The following is a 24,497-nucleotide window of genomic DNA, read 5'->3' as shown; positions in this document are numbered from 1 at the left end:
CAATCAAATGACCTCTCTTATAACACTGCTGTAGTCCACACAGGATCAGTCAACAGATACACTCCAAGGCGACCAGAAGCTGTAGCGCAGCTTTCAGCCAAGCTTAGCACCAACCTTTGGACTTCTGTTCTCTTCTAAGACTCAAGGAGGGAGAGTGATTATGTGAAGCCTTGCCACTTCTTAACATGGGAACCTAGCCCTACACCACGTTAACTTTGTATCAATACAGGGCCTATTGAAATGAACAGAGGTATCTACTGCTAGAAGAAACATAACAAAAAGTTTCTTCAATTGTTTTAAAGTGTGTGGATCTTTAATTTATAAAGATTATAATAATTTCAGCATTAGTTTTTGGTAGATCCTGAATGATTGCAAGTTTCAAATAAACAACTAAAACAGAATAAAAAAAAACACAGATCTTGGAAGGAATGGGCAGTAGCTCTGATCCAATAGGTTTTTCAGCATTTTCTGTTTTTGTTTCAGGTTTCTATAATCTGCATTTTTTTTAAATGTTCATTTAACTTAAACAAGTTCGGCAGTAAGGATAGCTTATTAGAGAAAGGGTGGACGGAAAACAGGGTACAGGCCTCACCACAGACTGCACCAGTCTTGCTCTTGTGGCCACCTCTTCGCATTAGGCATGCTGATGGCTGATCTATGCCTCACCATTGCTCGGGGAGTAGAGATGGCAACTCTTGCTGCTGCTGGAGAACCAGCTAACGATTGGCACTCTCCCCTGTCTGATGAAAGACAGAAATCGCTACAAAAAGATCAGTTATGGATAATGTTACACGGGAGTTGAATCCCAAACCAGTGGTGTGTATTGAGGTACCCCGTGCAAATTGTGGGTGTGCTCATTGCTGGGAAGGTAGTCAAAGTTGCTGAGTAACCCCTTTCACATTGTTACAAATCAGATCCCTCACATGACAGAAGACTGTGAGCATCCTTCTGTGGAGCCTCTTGAGCATTTATACAGTTGGAGATGCTGGAGCAGCATTACTGGAAAGTGGAGGCTACCACCATACATTTGAAACACAAAGCATTTATTAGAGATCTCTTTCCAAGCATTTAAAACACCATTATTCTCCTTCTTTTAAACTCCTATCTTGGCTATCTTCTACACTCTAGGATAAACATTGAACCTACGGCCATTATCTGATATTCTTTCCATAAATTATCCACTTCTTAACTCTTTATCTGACCTTCTAATAGATTCTAAGTACTTTTGCTCCTTTGTTCAGAATTTGCCTAAAGTGGATAATAGTCTTTATCATATCTCTCCCAGCAAAAGGCTTGTTGACACAGCAAGGTGGTTAGTGGGCCACTGTAAATTTCTCCTAGTGTAGGTACAGTGGCAGAATCTGGGAAGGGAGGATGGAAATGTATGCCAATACACCAGGATGAGAAGCAATGGGTGCTTGACTGTTGACATGGACTTGTTGGGCCAAGGCCTGCATTCAATTCAAAGATCTTTATCTGGATACACAATCCCCCCACCCCAGTGAAGAGTTCCCACTCTCTGCTCTGTCCGAAATTCTGCGATTCAGTATTCCTTTAGTGCACTACTACCGACAGAACTTAAACTGTGGCCTAACCGAGACTCATCATCAATTTTAAATCCTTGCTTTGCTTTTCTGGTCTAATCTCTAGCAGTGATCCATGACACAATGAAATTCTTTACCAAATTAAGAACTTGCTTCAGTACATATAACAGTTTATCCATTTCTACTCTCCTTTCTCCATTTAGCTTTTCAGCCCCATCAAATCTTCCAATCTCCTTAAACCATTCAAAACCTATCAGCATATGTTAATTTGTGTCAGGTCTCAGCACCTCTAAGCTGACTGACCTAATTCTCCACCAAAGCAGCATGACGATATTAAAATTATTAGCCTCATATACAAGTTCCTCCATGGATATCCTTCCCAATTTCTGATTTCCCTCAGCTCTACCACCCACTGAGATCTCTGCACTCTTCCAAGTTGGATCTGACGCTCAATCTTAATCTTTTTTCAGTGGCTGTCCCTTTTGTCCTCCCCAACACTGAGCCTGTTCATTCCTCCATCTCTTTCTTCCTTGCACTCCTTGATGTTTTCAGTCATCAGCTTTGATGCGCATCAAAATTTGTTGGTTACTACTTGGGCATATTTACTATAATAAAGTACCATATTCATGTATATTGTTGTCCAAGCATTCAAAAAGAATTTGCCAAGAGGCCTTTCTATTCACATTAAAGTAACACACTTCTTACTCCATTTTATTTAACTTGCTGATCTGTACTAAAAAAGTGTGTCCTCATGTGGCATTCTCCACATCAACAGTCCTAAATCTACCAACATTTGTGCCTACACCAAGGTGAAGCTGTACCAGGGCTGAATTCTTTCCACACTCTTGTACAGAACACTGGCGCAAGACAGAAAATGACCTTGCCAGGCTGCCGTCATTCCACACCATGCGCCTCCAGAAGATCCTCTTGTATTTTCCGGCCAAGAAAGATCTCTAACCACACCCTATTCCTTCAGTGTCACCAAGAAGACATGGCTGCAATCATCATGAGGCAACGTTGGAGACGGATTGGGCACGTGATGAGAAGAGAACTCTGTAATCAAGATAGCATTTCATCGGACCCTGAGGGACAGAGGAAATATGGGAGACCAAAGATAACTTGGTGCCATACCGTAGAAGAAGAAATGAGGACCCTGAACCACACCTGGGGCACAATAGAGAAGACAGACAGAGATGGAGGACATTCACTGCTGCTCTAAAAGCCAGCAGCATAACAGGCAGTAACTGCAATCATCTGGCATTATATCTCCGACTCCCAACCCCCACCAGAAAAATACAAAGTCATCAACAGTGATTAGAACAGAAATCTCTGAGGTCCTTAGAGGTCAATTCTTCTCCTATTTCCTGTTCTACAACCGTTTTCAGTCCCTTCAGAAGTTTATTGTAACTCTGCCTCTCTGTCTGGATTGTCTTGTGTTTTAAACCAGGCTGCTACTAACATCACACACAAAATGCTGGTGGAACGCAGCAGGCCAGGCAGCATCGATAGGAAGAAGCACAGTCGATGTTTCGGGCCGAGACCCTTCATCAGGACTAACTGAAAGAAAAGATAGTAAGAGATTTGAGAGTCCTGACGAAGGGTCTATGCCCAAAACGTCAACTGTGCTTCTTCCTATAGATGCTGCCTGGCCTGCTGCATTCCACCCGCATTTTGTGCGTGTTGCTTGAATTTCCAGCATCTGCAGATTTCCTCGTGTTTGCTGCTACTAACATTATAGTCAGTCGGGTTCATCCCTAACCTCATTGGTGCTGCCCTGATTTAAATCACAAGATATAAAGCAAGAAACAGCTTCCATACTTTTTGCAACTTCTGTTTCGTTGGGATTAAGAGCAAAAATAAATTGGAAAGCTGTTTGGTGCCATGCCTCTTTCCTGCAAATAACCTTGATGTCTGCCAACTGCGGTAAGGCTGGAAACAGACACGTGGCTCAACTTTGCCAGAAAGCGGAGGATGAGTGCTTTAAATTTTCACCGTGTATTTTCACTGTTAATAATCATCCTACAAGTGAACACCCCAGAGGGAAAGAGAAAGATCATTCCGAATCATCTGGAAGAACACTGTGAGTTTCAGAGTTGCCATGCGATTCTGAAAATTAAATGGAAAATCTCCCTTGCCATCGTAGATCACTGGACCCAAACAAAAACACAAATTCACTACTGTCATTGCCTCAAGTTTCTGATTAGCATGGGATGTGCGTGCTCCTTTGTCCAAAGAATGCTTCGTTTGTGGAAAGACTAATGTTATTTGTCTCAAATTGTTTGGGCTCTTCTTTGCAGATGCCTGTTTCATTCTAGTGTTCTCAAATGGGAAGTGGTTTCAAGCTTTTGTCCTAAAGAACCAATTTTAACTTCAAAGTTACTTATCAAAACTTGATGAGCAAAGCAAATTTGAGCACAGTGGATGCGCCAAGAGTTCTTTCGCCACAATTATTCATTTCCAATCCTTCTATTTCCTTTATTTTATATTTAGCAATTCAATTGCAAAACTAGTTTTCCCAAGAGGTTAAAACAAAAGCAGTCACATCAAACGCTCATTTATATGAAACCACAATGGAATCACCACATGCAATCCAGGGAAATATCCCACTTAATGGGGGAGAACAGACTAAAAATAGCCAGCACAGTTAACCATTGTATGGCATACTGATAACCATTTTGGTCACAGGCCCTCTTCTGTCCAAGGCCTCAGATGCCACTAAGCAACCATTACCCTGCCTTTTGTGAACAGTATGAAGTGCCCCATCTAATTTCTGGACATTCTAGAAGACCCAGAAATAGTCGCTGTTGCACTTTCTCTATCCAAGGAGTTTCCTCCAATTGCGTGGTTCTGAAATTAGCTGTATTATGCCGGTAGAAGTGAACGAGTATATGCCCATTCAATGCATCGGTTAGAAACAGGTCAGAGATTATATTATGATGGCACAGTAATAAATTGAGGTTGCGTTGACTGTTTGCAATCTAATTTTCAAAGCAGGGGGATTTATAGGGCATTATAGGAAAGGTTCCTGACTCATCCATTAGTACAGACAGACTGACTGAATCATGGAAAGTGATCCACAAGATACAAGAAAAAATCCTTTACTTCAGTTCAAAGCCAGTTAATTAAGTGGCCATGTCCCTGGTTACCTTGATATGCCCCTCGGTTAATATCTTGCTGATTTCAACATAACGTCAAGGGAAATATCCTGGATGCAATAAGTTTAAAATTCAGCAACAGCAAGACCCCAGTATTTAAACTTCCATCCGTTATAATCAGAGCATTGCAAAAAACAAAGCAAAAAGTTATTTCATTTATTTACTTTTAACTACTTCCCCTTTTGCGGTTAAAATTTTTAAAATAAATTTAGTAACTACTTTTCATTTCTGTCCATGTTTGGGGCTTCCAGTCTCCTGATTCATTCAGATGAACAAGTTCCAAAGCTTGATTCCTACTCTGTTATGCATTAGCTGTCCATAGTCTGAGTAACATTTAGATGCGGGAAATGGCCAAGTTTAGCATTGACATACTGCACGGTCAAAAAATCCACTGGTCGTACTTCCTGGGCTTTGGACACTGGGGAAGAACCAGCTGAGAAGGATAACAGAGGCTATTAGTTACCAGAGTATCATATCTGCAGATTGGTCAGCACTACCACAAGAGTCAAACAGAAAATGACCTTTTTTCGGCAAGATAAAGGAAACATGCTGCAAAGATCGCAATCAGTTACTGAATGGACCAACAGGAGGCAATGACTCCCAAAAAGACATGGTAATGATCCTCTAGGATAATCTTTGTAATAATATTGAAGAAATTTTGTGTAAGTCATTGTTGATGGCTTTAAAGATTTGAGGGGGTTTGAGGAGAAAAAAAATCATTTCACTGGAGTGGTGGTGATCTGGAATCCACTGCTTGGAAATAGCAACAGAGGGACTTTATTGCCTTTCATTCTTCTCCCCCACCCCCCCCGCCCCACTTTCTTCCATAGTTCACTGCCCTCTCTTATTAGATGCTTTCTTCTTCAGCACTTTATGTCTTCCATCTCTCTCCTCCCAGCTTCTTACTCCCAACACAAAGGTTTGGCAAGACTAATAAAGAGTTTACTATAAACACAACTTGTTTAACGTAACTGTTCCAACCACTCTGCATTTATCCCATTCTTAAAGGGAACCAGAATACAGACGCAGTACACCAGAGTTGCTGAAATACGCACAGAAAATGGTCCTGCAGAAAACACTCAATAAATCGGAAATGATCAAGCTAAGTTGTTAACCCTGTGCCTCACTCCACAGATGTTGCCTGACCTATTGAGTATTTTCAGTATTTTTGAGTTTAATTTATATAAAATCATTTTATAATTTTTCAAAATCATTTTTTGGATGCAGGTGCTGATGGCAATGCCAGAATTTATTGCTCATCCCCAAGTTCCCCTGACTACTGCTCTCTTTCAGCTGAAGGTACTTCCACAGAGCTGTTTGGGAGGGAGTTCCTTACTTTAAACACAGCAATAATTTAAGAACAGTAATATACAGTATTTACAAGTCAGGATGGAATGTGACTTGGAAGGAAACCTTTGGTAACGATGCTCCCATGAACCTGATGCCCTTGTCCTTGGTAGTAGTAGTCAAAGCTGTATGAGGTACTGTTGGAGTGGCCCAAATTGGTAACATTTTGAGGATGGTAGGCCTTACTTTCACAATGGACCAGTAGTGGAAGGAATGAACACTCAGGATTGTGAACAGGGTGCTGATCAACTAACCTCGTTCACCCTTGAACTTTTTAAAGAGTTGTTAGAGCCTCAATCACCCAGGCAATTCAAGAGCATTAAATCATATTGACAGTGGAAAGGCTTTGGGTGGTCGGGATGAGTTATGTGCCACAGGATACCCAGCCTTTGACTTCCTCTGCAACCAATATACAGGTGTGGTGTTTCTGATCAACAACTATCTAAATATCAATAGTGAAGGTTTCATTGATTGACTACGAAGGGCAGGAAGGTAACATCATTTTAAGGGCAAGAACATGTGGAAAAACAGTAATATAGCAGGTTCAAAGTTAGTGTATATCACTAGATGAAGATACAGAAGAACTCAATATTAAATCAGAGGTGATGGTCCTTCACCCTTTAAAAATACTGACCCTGCAATCTTCTTAATACAAAGCCTAGCCATTTCTTAGAAGAGAGTTTTGAATGCAACCAACATCTCACATGTTCTGGCCCAGTGGACCGTCACTATCTGGCGCTGTTAAATCTGCTGTTTAAATAAACAATGCACATAGAATGCAAGTACACACTAGGGCATCTTACTGTTATACAAGAGAGTTTCACTCCCGGATTCATCTTTGATGTCAGCCTCATAACTGCTGGTAGATTCATTGCACGGGGCAGTGGAAAGACTCCTAGGGACAGAAGCCAAAAGGGACAATGCGTAAGACAATAATCAATCTTTGACTGTAGACAGTATTTAAATTATCACATGGGATGAATACAGTATTCTATTCATTATATATAACACAATCCTACATGTCCAGGGTGCAGAAGAATGGTCAAGCACAACCAACAAAACAGATCTGGTTAATTATTACGTGGTGTCCAAATGCAAATTAGCATGACTGCACCGCTAACAGGGCTCGTTCAATGTAGAACGTCCTGCTGTTAGGTGCTAGTACTTTACTCAAATGACACTGTTTGCATGAGAGTCTGGAGAAAGGGTTCAGCACGGTGGGTCACTCCATGATTAGTAGCCATTTCTGTTCTCTCCCTAAAACAAAAACAGAAACTGCTGAAAGGACAAAACAGGTCCAATGGAATCTGTGGGAAGAGGAAGAGTGAATATTTCATGTCAATATTATCCCAGTGTTTTCAGTTTTTAATTTAGATTTCCAGCATGAGCAGTTTTTTGTTGTTTTGATCACTTGCACCCAGTGAATCTACAAGCTCTCTTACAGATTACATGCTGTTGATAAGGGGAAATTCAGCTAATTTTGGGAGCTCTAGTACCTTCATTTATGTTGTACACTACTTCCTGTTAAGATCAGTCAATTTGATATAAACAGTGATCAGACCCAGACCTTCTGGTACCAGAATTTATAAGTATCTATTAAGCCAAAATTTCAACTTGTAAATCATAAAACTGTCATTAGACCTAATGGCATGAATACAGAACATAGAACACTATGACACAGTGCAGCTCTCAGCCTTTTAGTCTGCTCTAAGATCAACCTAACTCTTCCTTCCTACATAACCCTTCAGTTTTCTATCGTTATGTCTATCTAAGAATTTCTTAAATGACACTATTGCATCTGTGTCTACCACAACCCCTGGCAGGATGTTCCACACTCTATGTAAAGAATTTACCTCTGACATCTCCCTACACTTTTCTCCAATCACCTTAAAATTATGCCGTCTGGTATTAGCCAATTCCACTTGGGAAAAAGTTTTCTGGCTATCCATTCTGTCTATGCCTCTTATCACCTCCAAGTCACCTCTCATCCACCCCTGCTCCAAAGAGAAAATCCCTAGCTTCCTTAGCCTATCATTGCAAGACATGCTGTCTACCCAGGCAACAAACTGGGAAATCGTCTCTGCATCCTCTCTAAAGCAACAACATCCTTCCTGTAATGAGGCAACCAGAACTAAACACAATATTCCTTGTGTGGTCTAACCAGGGAGTTATAGAGCTGCAACATTATCTCACAGCTCTAGAACTCAATCCCCTGACTAGTGATGGTCAACATACCATACGCCTTCTTAATCACCCTATAAACTTGTGTGGCAATTTTGAGGGATCTATGAACGTAGACCCCAAGATCCCTCTATGCTGCACAAAATCCTGCCATTAAACATTTACTCTGCCTTCAAAATTGACCTTTCAAGTTGAATCAGACTTTTCAGTGTTGAAACTTCTCAGCCCAGCACTTCATTCTGTCAACGTCCTGTTGCAACCCACAACAACGATCCACACCATTTATAGCTCCAGCAACCCGAAAGTCACCTGCAAACTTACTAGCCCACAGACTGCACAGTATTACTGAGCTTTAAAGTAAGTGCAACTTTTTGAACAATACTATGTGATCGTTTACTGGTTTAAATTAGTCCCACTGGCTTGCTATCATGATTCAGTTGCTTTGCGGAAAGAGGCTACATAATGAGTGACTGCATTTCAGAAATGTCAGTTCACAAAGTGCCTAGGATATTTCAAGAAAAAAGATATGATTACGTTTTATAAGATTTTATATGCGGTTGTCTTCTGAGACAGCAGAGTTTGGGCAGCTTTCAGTGCTTCACACACACACACACACACACACACACACACACACACACACACACACACACACAGTTGCCGTTCACCTGAAACTCATGAATAATCTTGACAATGGTGTTCTAAAATCTGTAATAAAAATAGTAAATATTGTCAGTACTCAGCATGCTCAGCAGCACCTATGGAGAGATAAAAACACATTAGCCAAGAAATAACTCATCGTACATGAGAACTGGAGCTGTATCGGCTAGAACATCTAACACGTTTACTTCAACCATACCAGAACTGTTCATAACCTTCTGAATTCAAGAGATCGCCAAGGCTGTGGGAGGCTCCTCTTAAAGCAGCAAAGAGATGATTCACACAATGGAAAACAGTGTCCACCAAAAGCTTCTGGAAATAAATCTGCTACATAAATCTTATTTAATCAAATATTCAATGGCAAGATTTACTGGGGGGAAATATGTGGACGTGTGTTTGCAAAATACAAAGGAAGCATGCTATCAGAATGAAAACAGCCTATAGTATCTTGAGATGTCAAGACATCTGTGTGTATAAGTATAAAATATCCATAGGGATAGGTACAACAAAATGTTAGGGAAGATAACTATATTTTTGTTTATTGCTCAGGAAACTAAGTACAAAAGTAGTAAAGTTATGCTTCAGTTGTACAGGCATTGGTGAGATCATATCTGGAGTATTGGTCTTGTTACGTAATAATGAATGTTAACTTTGACGAACATCTCCAGTTGTGTGGTGGAGAGTATATTGTCTGGCTGCATCACAGCCTAGTATGGAAACACCAATGCCCTAGAATGGGAAATCCTATAAAAAGTAATGGATACAGCTCAGTCCATCAGGGGTAAAGCCCTTTCAACCATTGAACACATCTACAAGAAATGCTGTTACAGGAAAGCAGCATCCATTTTCAGGGATCCCCACCACCCAGAGCATGCTCTCTTCCTGCTTCTGCCATCAGGAAGAGAGTACAGGAGCCTCAGGACTCACACCACCATGTTCGAGAACAGTTATTGCCCCTCAACCATCAGGCTCTTGAACCAAAGGGGATAACTTCACTCAACTTCACTTGCCCCATTATTAAAAGCTCCTCACAACCAATGGACTCACTTTCAGAAATTCTTCGTCTCATGTTCTTGATATTTATTGTTTACTTATTTATTATTATCATTCCTTCTTTTCGTATTTGCACAGTTTGTTGTCTTCTGCACTCTAGTTGAATGCCTTAGTTTAGCGATCTTTCACTGATTCTGTTATGGATATCATTCTATAGATTTATTGAGTATGCCCTTAGGAAAACAAACCTCAAGATTGAATATAGTGACATAAATGTACTTTGATAATAAATTTACTTTGAACGCTATTGCTTTGGTAGCAGTACAGAAAAGATTTTCTAGACTGATACTGAAAATGGGTAGGTTACCTTACCAGGGAAAAAATAAGTTTGTAGCCAATGATGCTTCAAAGAGGAAGAGGAGATTCAATTGGAGCACACAGGATCCTAAGGCATCTTGACCAGATGGCTGCACAGATATGTTGTCACGAGGGGATTGAGAACTAGGTAAAGATGAGGCAAAGTTTTCTCCCTCACACAAGGAGAATCTTTGGAAAATTCTTCTCAAAACAGTAGTGGAAATAGAGACTTCGAATACTTTTAAGGTAGAGCTGGATGAAAATCTTGATAAAGCAGGTGAAGGGTTACTCTGGATAGACTGGAAGGCTGTTGAAGTTACTATCTGCTCAGTCTTGATCAATGAATGCTAGGCTGCCTACTCATACTTCTGATTCCTATGTTCCCCATTCTGTACACAAAATAAGTTTTTTAAAAAAAGAGTAAGATTAGTGAACTAGGCAGTGGCCCAGGTTAATGAGCCTGCAATTTATATTCAAATCTACCAGCCAGGTAACTCAACAGCTAACCCATTCTCATACAACTTTCTAATCCCAGTCACACAAAGAACTCCTGATCCCCCAGGGGCCCATTCAATAGTACCTAAAACCTCAATAAAGTTTGCACTGAAAGGACCTCAACTGAAATTACCATTGGCACATTACTGGTACAACGTATTTCCCACTTTTGTGGAGAACATCAGAATGTTTCAACCAAAGTCTTCAGGGTACTAGACTTGATTTTAACATGGAAGAGGAAAACGCACAACCAGTCAATAATATTTGCTGTAGCTCACAGATTCAATTAAATCTTTTGATAACAGGGCTTTAAAGTTAGAATAAAACAGATAACTGTCTCATCAGTCAAATATAACAAGTGCCTGACACTGAAAAATTGACAAGCTGAGAGAAAGCAGGTAAGGTGCAGGGTGAACTCACAGGCTGGGATATTCAGTCCATTCCTCTTCATACCTCAGCAGACGCTGATTTGCCTTGGGAAACCAGGAAAGATTTTTAGGATTTGTTCTCTTGAAAGCATGGTCCTGGCAGCGCAGCCTGCACCCAGTCATGTCTACTATGACAGAAGATAAATCATACAACACTGCTAGAGGCCATTCTGCCCACTGTGCTTGTGCTAGCAATTCATTGCACTTGCATCCATTTCCTCTGGGTATGTACTTGACCTGCTACTGAACCTGCAAACTCAATTCCTTCATGCAATATGTCGTAGATCACAATAACTTGCTGTCGCATAAAATTTCTGGTTCATTTGCCTCTTCTGTTTATTGCTAAGCTCTCACTCGTGGAAGCAGCTGCCTTAAAATCTTGTGCAGGAAACAAGCCTGGCAGCAGGTCACTAACGGCCACTTCATTCACATGCCCCGCTCCTGTGAAGTACCATTGTGCCCAAGGCTCAGAACAGAATGTATGGCAAGCTTCTCTTTACTTAGAGCCATCATCACATTGCTTCTTAGCTTTCCACTCAAACTGTCCAGCTCCATGAAGAACAATTTCAGCTTGCTTTAATCTTTAATAGAACTGCAGTCTATCATTCTGACTCTGAATAATTACAGTCCAATTGGAGCATTAAGTTAGATATCCTTCTGCAAACATTGATTGATACTGTGTCATGCGGCTCCTAACAGCTAACAGTAAAGAATAGCATGGAAGCAATTAATATCAGCATTCCATTGAACTGGTTTCTAAGTTGTTGTCAGATAGCATCTGTGGAGAAAAAGACAGAATCAACATTGCAGATCGGCCATCCTTCAACAGAGCTCTGTCCCTCCTCCTCAGAAGGAGCCTGACGTGCCGAAGATTGCCAGCATTTTCTGCATTTATTTCAGACTCACAGATTTTGCTTAGTATTGATAAGGTTGGAACCTGGTGCTGTACTGCACCATCTGGGAAATGCAGAGGATACAGGGTATTATTTTCCCTCCTGCTTGTTGTCAAATGACTAGCCACCCCCCACAGCAAATATCAATATTTTGATCCAAAATAAGAACAGCTATGTAACTCAGCTATGCTTCAGTAGAGAAGCTTACAAATGCTCACCAGAAGGGCTAACAGGCAGAGAACAGGGCACTGTGTCAAGAGTGGTTAGTACCCAAACATGGAGATACACACCTTCAGGAAAGGATCAGAGAGAAGTGGGATTGTCCAAAATCCTGCACTCGGAAAGGTTAATTTTTCATTCTTTCAAGACCATTGAACTACAGTAGATTAAAAATGAGAAGTGCATTCACAATAACGAAATGAAAAGAGAGGAAAATATGAATGGTTTCATCTTTTAACTTTTAGTCTACTAAATTTGACCCCCCCCACACTAGTTTGAATGTACTGTAATAAAGTACGTGATCAGCAAAACGACAGTATGCAGGATTTGTTCCACTCCGCTGCAGAGCTTCTTCCTACTAATAATAACCACTGAAAAAGATTTTGAAATAATACCAACATTTACCTGTTGTGGGCCTGATTCAGGAAGGATCATGCGCCTTTAAGATCCACTTCCTGCTCTCTCGCATACACGACACATATTCTCATCTAGTCCACTAACCTCTTCCTGAGAGGGCATTTCTCTTTTTAAATCCCCTCCATGAATCAAGCGAAACAGACTGCCTTTATGCAAGGGAACTAAACTAAAAGGAATGGAGGTTCCTCTGTTTTCCCTGTTGCTGGGGCGGGGCTGAACTTGCAGTGAAATGAGACAAGCCTGGAACTCAAAAGGTGCATGCAGACTATTCACATTCTCTCAAAATATTAACTCTTAATTATCATACGTTTTCCTAATCAAATACGAGTATAAAATTTACCATAATTATCCCCCTCTTAAATAATATGGTGGAAGACCTGGGCACAAGGAAGAGGGAGCAAAGGGAAAATGCTGTGTTTATGAGGGGAGACTAGATCATGCCGAGGAGCTGGGAGATCACAGGGGTTTGAAAGTGGGTTGTGGGGGGAGGGGGAAGAGGAGCAAAGAGATGGGTTGAATGAGTACCACAAACACTCCCCTCACCCAGACACCAAGCAAAAGGATCTTCCAGTCAGGATCTGTGGGGGTTAAGACAGTGTTGTCCTGGAAGTCCCCTCGGACAGACTTGTCTAAGTTTCCCTGCACTGGAGAATGGCAGGATTGAGTGTATCCCCAACATAAAAATCATGTCGATGTCACAGTTGCGCTGTTTTGACTCTCAAATGAAGAACCCGGTCAAATATCTGGACTGATGCTATTTAATTTGGAAATGATCTCAAACCCAATTTGCTCCAGGCTGCATCAATTATCAGCCTCTTAAGGCTGACAAAACAAAACAGTATGTCATCTTATCATATTCCCTGACCAACATGGGAAGAGAATACCTATAAGCTTTGCACCATTTTCTGCCTGACAAGAACGTGTGCAGATGGTATGCGCAGTAGTTAGTTCCACAGGACAGAAGGGATGATAAAGAAATAACTTCAAGCAGATCTATCCAGATAAGCTGGGACCCCTTAGTGGGACTTCCCCACCACACCAAACCCCTCCCCCTTTAAAACTATGCACCTACAGAGCAAACAGTACCATGAAAACGTCGACAGTGCTTCTCCCTATAGATGCTGCCTGGCCTGCTGTGTTCTACCAGCACTTTGTGTGTGTTGTTGTTTGAATTTCCAGCATCTACAGATTTCCTCGTGTTTGCCCATGAAAGCCTGGTGAGGCTGTGAGTGACCGAAAGTCAAAGTTTGTTTCAGCATGACCTAGTTTCTTTCAGAGGCATTCCAAGCATACATTGAACTAGGACTGATGTCGACTGATGACCACACATTGCAGAAAATCTCATCTGCGCAAGCAGAATTCTCAGCAGGAAGTGACCAGCCCAATTTCTAGACTCAATGCAGAAAATTAGTCAACCATAGCGTAAGAAAATCCATGTTTCCAGAATTGAAGCTGCTTTGAAAAAGGCAGTACCATGTAATCAAACATCTACAGAAACAATACAATAACACGAAAGGAAATTTCCTTTTCATCTGAGACCTGCAAGTATCTGAGAGCAATGTGATGCATCAAAGCTCTGATCTTTCTCACTATAGCAACAGATGCTCACACAGAATCATGGAACACTTCTACTTCCCTCAACTTTAATGGAAGTTTGTAATTATTTTCCCCAAAAACTAGCAATTGTACCAACATTGACTCAATTTTACCTCATTTATAAAAGGTGGTGAATATTAAAATTTGCCACCAAGTCAACAATTAAACATGGTCAAAGGTAAGCAGATGTTAAAATCCGAAATTAAAGTAACTACTGCAGGTAGCAACTGCGAAGATGTTTTAAGTTGATCGCCAGTGCCAGAAGACAAAGAGCTCAGACAGAGGAAGCGAGTGTGGAAAGAATGCAAGACAATCACAAATTTGCCTTGAAATTGGGACCACTTAAGAATCAACCAGATAGCTTTAGTCTGGAGTCACAAATACCCCAGATGAGTCAAGTACAGCAGATCTTCCTTGTACAATATTAGTGAACCAGCAGTTCAGCAGTGTTCTAGCTATCATTCCGTACACCAGTTATTTTTCTCTGGTACAGGCTTTCTTTTAATTATTTGAATACAAGTTATCCGGCAGCATTGGTAGGCCTCAATGTGTCTAGAATCCAGACCTCTGACTAGGAACCCAGGGACTGAGGGAAACAGAAAATCAGACTCAGATGCCCTGGGTCTGATGATACAAAGTAGATACTACCAGGAATGAACACCACCCTCATGGCCATGAATGAATAGAAGATCCCAATCCCAAACATTCGAACATGACCTCACTCCATTCACTCCACAATGTTAGCCCATACTGCTACATTATCAATAGGAGTTGTGGTTAATATCTGATATTATTTGAATCAATGTTTAGAAAGAAGCAAGGCCTGTATAAAAGGCAGAGATTCCATACAAGACCAAATGCAAGTAAATGGGACCAATATAGTTAAGTACAATGGTTGCCATGGACACGATGAGCCAAAATGTCTGTTTTGGTGCTGTAGGACTATGATTGTTTCTCAAGCTCATATTGAAGCCTCATTGGAACAGTGGTAGAGACCAAAGTCAGAAAAGTTGCAGGAGCCAACAGTCAGAGCTCAGCATCAGGTCTGCAGGTACAACAGAGCTGCGAGATCACCCCGAGATGAGTTGCCTCACTTAGAGGGAGACAATGAGGAGACTCACTGACAGAAAACAGGTTGGTAGAAGTACTTGTGGAAGCTAAAGTACATGGATGGGAAAGGGTTATAGGGATATAGGCCAAATGACCAGCTCAGGTAGGAAACTTGGTTCGTGTGAATTGGAGAACAGCCTGCTTATGTGCTCTATAATTGTATGGCACTAGGACTCTGAGTGAAAATCATTTAACCATCAATAAATTTGGTGATCATACAATCATTTTTGGCAGGATTTCAGAAGGTAATGAAAGGCTGCACAGGAACAAGATATACCAGTTAGTTAAGTGGTGTCATAGCAACAACCTTGCACTCAACGTCAGCAAGACCATGGAGCTGATAGTGGCACACTGGAATGGTAAGATGAGGAGGGAACACACACCAGTCCTCACAGAGGGATCAGAAATGCAGAGAGTGAGCAATTTCAAAATCCTGAGTATCAATATCTCTAATGACCCAACCTAACATATTGATGCTGCTACAAAGAAGGCAAGACGGCAGTTATATTCCATTAGAAGTTTGAGAAGATTTGGTTTGTCAACTAAAATACACAAAAACTTCTACAAATGCACCGTGGAGAGCTTTCTGACTGGCTGCATCACTGTCTGGTATGGGTGGCGGGGTGGGGAGGCTACTGCACAAGATCAGAATAAGTTGCAGAAACTTGTAACTAGCCTCCGGAGTATCCAAGACACCTTCAAGGAGCGGTGCCTTAGGAAGGTGGCTTTCATCACTAGGGATCCCCATGACCCAGGACATGCCCTCTTCACAACGTTGGCATCTGGAAGCCTGAAGTACTTAGCTTCTTCCCCTCTGCCACCTGATTTCTAAATGGACACTGAACCCATGAACACTAACTCACTACTTATTTTATTTGTTTTTTTTTTGCACTACTTACCTATACATGCATATACTGTACATATACACATACACATATATAAATACACACACACACACACATATTGAATGTTTCTCTTTTTTTATCATGTGTTTCATTGTACTGCTGCTTTAAATTTAACAAATTTCATGACGTGTCAGTGCTTTCAAATCTGATTCTGACCTTTAAAACGAAACAAAGTGAAACGTGAATCCCATTGTGTCTCCCAGATAGCACAAAAGTATTCACCCAGGCTCCACACCATGCATCAGAAGTATACTTTACCCAAGCCCACAGACCTCAGCTGGAATTTAACTTTACTGGTCCATGAAGCATGACAGAAAATTGCCTAGAAATAAACTGCAGTCGTGTTAATTGGGCAGGGTCTGGAAATTTAGTGGCTAAATAATCTTGGATTTCTTAGAAGATCTGTAAAGTACAAAATAAATTAAAGGCCTGTTTACATTGTGGATGAAAATGTCAAACCCTGGTTTGGGGAGGCGTGGTGGGTGTTCATGTGTGTTATTAAACGACAATAAACTTGACTTGACTTGAACAAGTGGTTAGAGATAGCTAAACAACATCAACCTTCAAAACAAAAAAGACTGAGACTGACCAAACAAAAGAAAGAGGAAGTGTCTCAAGGCTTGTATCTCTGCCTAAATAGTCTAAGACAGCATGAGCCTAGCACAGATTCTGATCTGGATGAAGCTTTAACATCAGCAGAATCTATACAACAGAATCGAACACCCCGAGCCCCACCTTAAAATGCTGAGGAAACTAAAGCCAAGGAGCAGGAGGGGGCCAGTCTCAAGCCAGAGAATTATCCAGGAAAGATGAGCCCATTTTCAGGGTCGCTTCTGCACCAGTAGAGGGGACACAAAAAAATGGGACATGGCTATAATTTACACAGTGGAACAGGAAAAGGGGAGAAACAAAAAGAAAGCAAAGTCAGAAAGCAGGACAAAGCAATTTTGAAGTCTCTAGGGGGATATTGAGCACGAAACAAAAATGACAAAAATAACATTACCAAGGAGACCAGGTTAAAGGGACAGTGTGAAGCTGCCGTTGATAGGGAAGCCCATCAGCATAGTGATCTTGTATGTAAAAATTGGAAGAAAGCATAACTGATTTTATTTCCCGTTTCTGACACACATGGGAGTCTTCAGCTGGAACAGACTTGCAGGACAACTGTGCTCTAGCAGAACAGACGCTCTTAAACTGCCTAGCAATGCGTATTACCTATAACACCTTCTTCTAACACGTAACCCTCTAATGCATTTGCCTTGCACTGCCATATACACTGAAACGTCTCAGCTGAGTTACTATATTAAAAAAAAGTCCTTTCCATATTTAATAGAGCAGAAATTCTTTCTTTAACCAGACACACCTATTATGGTCCAGAGAGCATAGTGATGTAAGTGTCATTGAATAAAGAACAGAAAGAATGATTTAAAATGAGAAACTCAAACACCTCATGTCACTATAGTCATCAAAGCGCCTTGCAACTCCTAAACTACTCTGACCTAAGCTTAAGACCTTACAGGAGTTGAACCTCATACAGTGAATATCGCTGCCAAATACTAATGCTACTCTGCAGCTTTATTCAGCTCAAGCTGGATGTATAACCTTTACTCCTTTCCTTGTTAATACCAAGTTTGAACTGCTTGCTTCTCTCTGTTCTTGCCTGAGTATGCCGGACCCTCGATGCTTTCACAGGTATCTCCCTCCCTGCGAGCAATACACAAAAATCATGAAGGACTAGGTCATTCCACTCCACCGCACAAAAATAATTTGGTTCAACTCCAACTTTACCAATTCCAAAACCGGGTCATGATAATGAGTGACGCTTTGTACAAGACCTAAGGGCTGTTAACAAGATAAATGTCCCTCTTTCTCCCATAGCACCCAATACTAACTTTATCCTCTACTGTCTTCCTGCTGCATCTGGATGTTAATCTGTTATTGACCTCTGTTGGGCCTTTTTCTCCATTACATAAGAATAGTTAGTACCTGTTTGCTTCTACATACTGTGGAAGTCAACAGACTCGGACCAGGTTGCCTCAAAGGAATACTGAGAGACCTCTGTTTACGCCGCAGCAGTCAGGTAAGATTTAAGTGCCCTCCAGCTGCGAGGGGAAAGTTGAATTTTACAATACGCCAATGCTCTGCTTATTGCCTCTCCCACTGGAGTCAATTATGAAAAAGGCAATGTTGCCTTGTTGATACACCTGGGACATAAGGTATTCCTGAATAAACTTCTGCTTTGCCAGCCCACTGTACAGAATTGGATATACATACATTCTCAAGGAACTCTGCAACTTACTAAAGAATGAATTGCACCTATTATTAATGCACCAGCTCCTCGTGCCCGAACTGAAATGCTCTCCTTTTTGGGAATGGTCAACTACAGCCTTTAATGCTTCTGCTCCATTCCAATTATTTGTTAATGAACACCAAGGGTTTGCTACCGACATTTCAATGCAACAACACAGGGGCCTCAGATGACCCATTGCACATTCATCTGCTCAATTACCACCAGTTACAAAAGGCATGACTGGTTGTCTAAGGTTTGTCGCTGCCACTGCAGTTATGGTAGAAAAGTCCAACCTTACAGTATTGGATCACCCTTGTACAGTTTAGGCTCCCCATACAGTTTTACTTTTTTTTTAAATTCCGCAGCCACACAGCATTTTACAGCAGTAAGATGAACAGGTTATGAGGTCATGTTGCTCTCCAAACACAATCTTTCCTTCCAGCATGCCCCTGCACTAAACCCCATTTTTCTTCTTCAATTAACTGAGACAGAGGATAAGACACCTTAGCGTGATTGTGTGGCAATAGTGGAAGGCACCACATCCCCTCGTCCTGACCTGCAGAGGACCAGCCTCGACGACCCCAAACCAATTCTGACTACTGGTGGATCTTCCATCTGCCCATCCCATACACAGATGCTTTCTGGATCTGCTATTATTTCTTCTTTTGAGACACTAGAAGCTTATATGCACTTCTGTTTGGTACCTCAGCTGAATTGCCAGCTCTAACCCATGCTCGCACATCAGCAACAGGCAAGTCTGCTAGCATTTATACTGATTCTCGATATGCTTTTAGAGTGACACATGATTTTGGCACTCCTTGGCAACAGAGAATTTATTACATCTTCAGGTAATCTCAATTAATTATTAATTTACTCCAAGCTGCTCCATTCCCCCAGTTGGACGTGCAGTATGTCCTAAGGGATCCCTGAATACTCCCACTAAGCTAGCACGTGGGCAAGGTCATACAGGAAAAGGAGGGAATCAGTCATGCCTGCACACGACTGTGGTTTGTCCCAGGAACATTGGTAGCCACTCAGAGAACGTGTGGAAGCTGCATGATTTGTTTGCGGAACAACTGAGGTAAAACACCAGCAAAGTTCGATCGTTTACCAATACTCGAGGGACCGTTCAATAGCTTGCAAATTGGTTTTATGCAAATACTTGCACACAACCGATACAAGTATATGCTGGTGATTGTGGTTATGTTTTCTACCTGGATCAAAGTGTTTGCTGGAAAGAAGGATGACACTGGCACTGTAGTAAAGTGGCTCAAAAAGAATACAATCCCAAGGTTTGGAGTCCCCACTAATATCAATGCTGGCCGGGGAACTCATTTCACAGCTCAAATCACTGAGGTGCTTAGCTAGGCATACGTATTCAATTGGCAACTGTATATTCTGTATCAACCCCAATTGGTAGTCACATGAATGGAATTGAAAAAAACACACTTGCAAAAATTTGCCAAGAACCAGGATTAAAGTGGCCTGAGGTGTGACCCATTGACCCCTGCACAGGCTAACCCAGGGGTCGGCAACCTTTACCACTGAAAGAGCCATTTGGACCCGTTTCCCACAGAAAACACTGGGAGCCATAAAACCCGTTTGACATTTAAAATGAAATAACACTGCATACAACGTTTTTTTTGCCTTTATGCTATGTATAAACAAACTACAATGTGTTGCATTTATGAAATCGATGAACTCCTGCAGAGAAAACAAAATTATATTTCTGCATGCAACAAAAACATTTTGAACTCCGAAAAAAAGACGTTGGGTTGAAGGTTACTTTTAAGTAAAATACTCAATCTCTATTTGAGTCCTTCTTGTATTTATGAAAAACGCCGAACTTAAATTTTCCACCAGCAGCAAACCAAAAATAACGTCAGCCAGCTGTCAACCTGAAAAATAAAAGGACTATTTCACTGGCCAATGAAAAAAATATGAATATACGTAAAATAATAGGCAATTAAAATATTTATCATATTGGTTAATGGAATTTCTGCTCCTGGACCTCAGCGCACAGCGTCTGCACATCAGGGCTGTATGACGTCACCTTCATCTTTACACAGGATCGCAAGCTGTCATCTGTGAGGCGTGCACGATGTTTGTTTTTAAAAAAGTTCATGTTGGAGAACACCTGCTCACATACATATGTGGATCCAAAGATCGACAGGACTCCAAGCGCATACTTTTTAATGTTTACATAAATGTCGGGGATAGCATTCCATGTTTCGAACACAAGTTTGTCCGGTTTGGGGAAGTTTTCAATCTCACTCCATTTGTGATTCTGAGCAAGAACGGCCTTCTGACAGGCAACATCTTCAAGGTCTGCTGTCAAGCATCTAAACTTGGACACCCATATGTCTTTGTCGGCTATGTCGGCCAGTTCCATCTCAAGATCAGGTTGACTCACACCTGCCAATGCAGTCGTATTCAGTAGGGATGGATCGATGCTTAGGGGAGTGACCGGGAAGGATAATGTGTTTTTTCCCTCTCTGAACTCACAAAAGCGTTTCCCAAACGATGTTTGCATTGCGATGATTGCAGAATGTAAATACTCCGAATTTATCATGTCGTGAGCTTGTTTGAACTCTCTCAAATTGGGGAAGTGAGACAATGTGCCTTTCTGTAAATCTCTGGCAAGCACTGTCAACTTGCGCTCGAATGCCAAAACATCCTCCAACATGTGCAGGGCTGTGCATCCTTTCCCCTGAAGAGCTGTGTTCAGGTGAGCTGTCATGAAGTGTAGCTTTTCCAGCCACTCTGGCTGTTCCAGCTCAGGAAAGGTGAGCCCTTTGCTGCCCAGGAAAGTTTTCACTTCTTCCAGACATGCGACAAAGCGTTTCAGCACCTCCCCTCTGCACAGCCACCGGACTTTGTTGTGCAGCAGGAGATCAGAATATGCGCTTTCCAGCTCGTCCAGTAACAAACGGAATTGACGGTGATTTAAACTTTTTGCCATTATTTTATTGACAATCTGAATGACAACATCCATTACTTCTGTGCATTCCGGAGGAAATGTTTGAGCGCACAGTGCCTCTTGGTGCAAGATGCAGTGAAAAGTCAGCAGCATTCTGTCCAGCGACTTCTGCACTAAAGCCACAAATCCTTTGTGCGCTCCTGTCATACTTGGTGCCCCATCAGTAGCTACTGACACCAGGTAGGTGGTCTTTATTCCTTTGGCTCTTAAACAATTCAAGACAGCCTCACAGATGTCCTCCCCCCCCCCGTGTTTGGCCTTTTAGAGGTATCAGCTCAATCATTTCTTCCTGTGGCCCGGCAGAACAGCGCTATTTGTTCAATATCACCTTTGTCTTTAGACTCGTCACAGGCAATCGAGTAGGCCACAGCTGAATTGATGTCTTTAATTTGCTGTCTTGTGATGTCTTCTGCCATTTTTATGGTTCTGTATTTGACAGTCTTTGCAGAGAGGGGCATATCCCTGATTTTCTGCACAATTTCACTCTTGTTTTTAAAGTCCGTGAATAGATGTTCTGAAATCTTAATGAAAGATTCTTTTATATATTCACCATCTGTACACTGCTTCCCATGCCTGACTATTTCCTGAGCGGCAACAAAACTAGCATACGTAGTTGATTTTCCAGACTTCATCCACTTCTTGAAATGATTTTTGCTCAGATCAAACTTCCGCATCAGTTCCGAAACGAATTTTTTTCTCTCATCTCCATCCGGATATTTTTGAGCAAAGGCTGCGTGTTTATTCTGGAAATGTCTTGCGACTTTTGACTTTTTGTTGTTTGCTAGTTTCTCATCGCATACTAAGCATACCGGTAAACCAGTCTCGTCAGCAGTGAAAGCAAATGAATCTGCCCACGTATCATTAAATGTTCTGTTTTCTTCAGTCACTTTTCTTTTTTTAGAATTCTCCATAGTTAGCCTACCTTGGATCGAAAAATTAAAGAAACCGCGCACTGGTGGGTGTCAGGCAGTGGTGATGTATATTAATAGCGACAAAAAACACGTTTTATTTAGATTGTACAAAATCACCATAATCTTCAAATATAGAATTACATTTCAAAAGCTAACAAACTAACATAAAATACATTTTAATTAAATACTTAACATTTATTTTTCAAAGCCACAGGGAGCCGCAGCACAGAGATGAAAGAGTCGCATGCGGCTCTGGAGCCGCGGGTTGCCGACCCCTGGGCTAGCCTTATCTGCACGGATGAAAATACCTTACAGTGTGCCCAAGCTCTCTGTGGAGCTGCACGGGCAAACCATGCTAAGATTGTGCAGGCATTGCCCGGGCTAAGGGAAAGCAAAACTCACTCCTTCAGACCAGGACTTGATATGCTTATTAAATCACTCGATAAAACATACTTTTTCTCCCAGATGGAAAGGTCCATATCAAGTTCTACTGACCACAAGAATGGCGTTGAAGGTGGCAGGGAAACTCAAGCTGATTCACGGAACACGGGGCGCCAACTAGGATTGGCTCCTGCAACGCCAGCGGCGCCTGAGGAAGATGCAACGACCAAGAGGAAGAAAAAGCAGTCAAGAAGCACTGAAAGTGAATAACAGATAAACATCTCAAACTGATGAGGCGAAGCCACGGAAGCTATATGGTAGTCGGCCTGCTACCATATACTTGAACACACTGACAGAACATAAACATGCCACTCTGACTCGCCAGCAAAGGAACTTTGAACATACAAAAGAACGACAAGCCCACCCGCATTTACAGAATCTGTGATGGCAATTTGCTAATTATACAGCCTACCCTGCCAATTTAACTAAGTATTAAGTGACTATTCCTCACTCGTTACAACGTCCACTGTGCTTAAGCCCACTGCCTCTGACAAAGGAGTCATCATTATGTATGTTGTTTGGGTTTCGATCTTATTTCTAGTAATAGTTTGGCTCAGACTTGTTTGAATTCTGTAAAGTATCTTGCTTTGAGCAGCTCTAAGTGATGGGGAAATGCCACCACCAATTTTACAAGGCAATGTTTTTATTGTTTCCAAGCATGGGCCCCAGATAATAGCTCCAACACCTCAACAGTGCCAAGGGAAGTGTATGTGAAGGCCCGTGTTGTCGCAGCTCCTGCCTGTTTATGCTCAGGACCAGGGTCCAAGGGAAACTGGTTAGGATTTTCCCCATGTTCTCCCTGACACAGTGGCCCGATCAATCTGAAAATAAGAACAACAGGATGTATTGGACTCCAATACCCATATTATAGATCATGCAAACTTAGAATTAGAAAGTCTAGCTCACGAAACTATAGAAAGATTATCCGTTATGAATCGGAAAATGACAACCAATTGCTTTGCAATATAGGATGGCTCTGGTTGAGGATGGTTCCACAGTCCCTGAGAATTCCAGGAGGCAGCGTGTGCAAACTTTTTCACAGGCAGGCTGCAAGCAAATATTTGCTCCACTTCACCAATTAGAGCAATGAGGAAGATTGAATCATCGGAGCGAGTGCAGAGGGTGAGCACCAGCTGCCTGTCTTTTGATTAGTTGCTCTGTACCGGGGGCGGGGGGTGGTAAAGAGCCTGCTGCTGCAGCCGGGTCCAGAGAGTATTGTCCCCGTTTCTTCTGCACTTTGGATCTGAACTTGGGCTTTAAGGCTATTTTTCAGTCGTATAGATTTTATATTCTGTATATTTTCTTTTCCTGATCTTTGCACTTTTTTGTGAGGGAGGGGGATTTGGGAGGTTGTTGTGCCTATTCCATTTTTGCTTGTTTTTCATGCAGGAGGAGGGATGTGGGGGGGGGGGTCGATGTGCCTGATCCATTTTGCTCATTTTATTGTGCGGGAGGGGGGATTTGGGAGTTGATGATTGTGCTGACTTCCTTTTCTTTTTCTGTCTTGGTTTCAGGGCTACCCAGAGAATTGAAGAATTTCAGAGTTGTAAACTTTAGCAATAATTGAACCTTTGAACT

General features: G+C 41.7%; 1 protein-coding gene across 6 annotated transcripts in view; it reads right to left on the bottom strand.

Moving 5' to 3' along the window:
• LOC132382028 (rho guanine nucleotide exchange factor 10-like protein) overlaps positions 1-24,497 on the bottom strand; it is a 193,884-nt gene that overhangs the window by 101,921 nt on the left and 67,466 nt on the right. For 2 of the 6 annotated variants that reach the window (XM_059951841.1, XM_059951842.1), the window contains exon 6: positions 6,850-6,941. The exons of 1 other annotated variant lie outside the window; for it this stretch is intronic. In XM_059951841.1, the coding sequence (XP_059807824.1) occupies positions 6,850-6,941 (92 nt within the window). Of the gene's footprint in view, positions 1-592; positions 795-6,836; positions 6,942-12,674; positions 12,754-24,497 lie in introns of those variants that run through there. 3 more of the 6 variants (XM_059951843.1, XM_059951846.1, XM_059951845.1) reach the window with 3 other exon arrangements.

This window comes from Hypanus sabinus, chromosome 27, assembly GCF_030144855.1.
Source record: "Hypanus sabinus isolate sHypSab1 chromosome 27, sHypSab1.hap1, whole genome shotgun sequence".
Classification (NCBI taxonomy): Eukaryota; Metazoa; Chordata; class Chondrichthyes; order Myliobatiformes; family Dasyatidae; genus Hypanus; species Hypanus sabinus.
The sequence above is the reverse complement of the archived record's forward strand: the minus strand, read 5'-3'. Positions and strand labels throughout refer to the sequence as shown.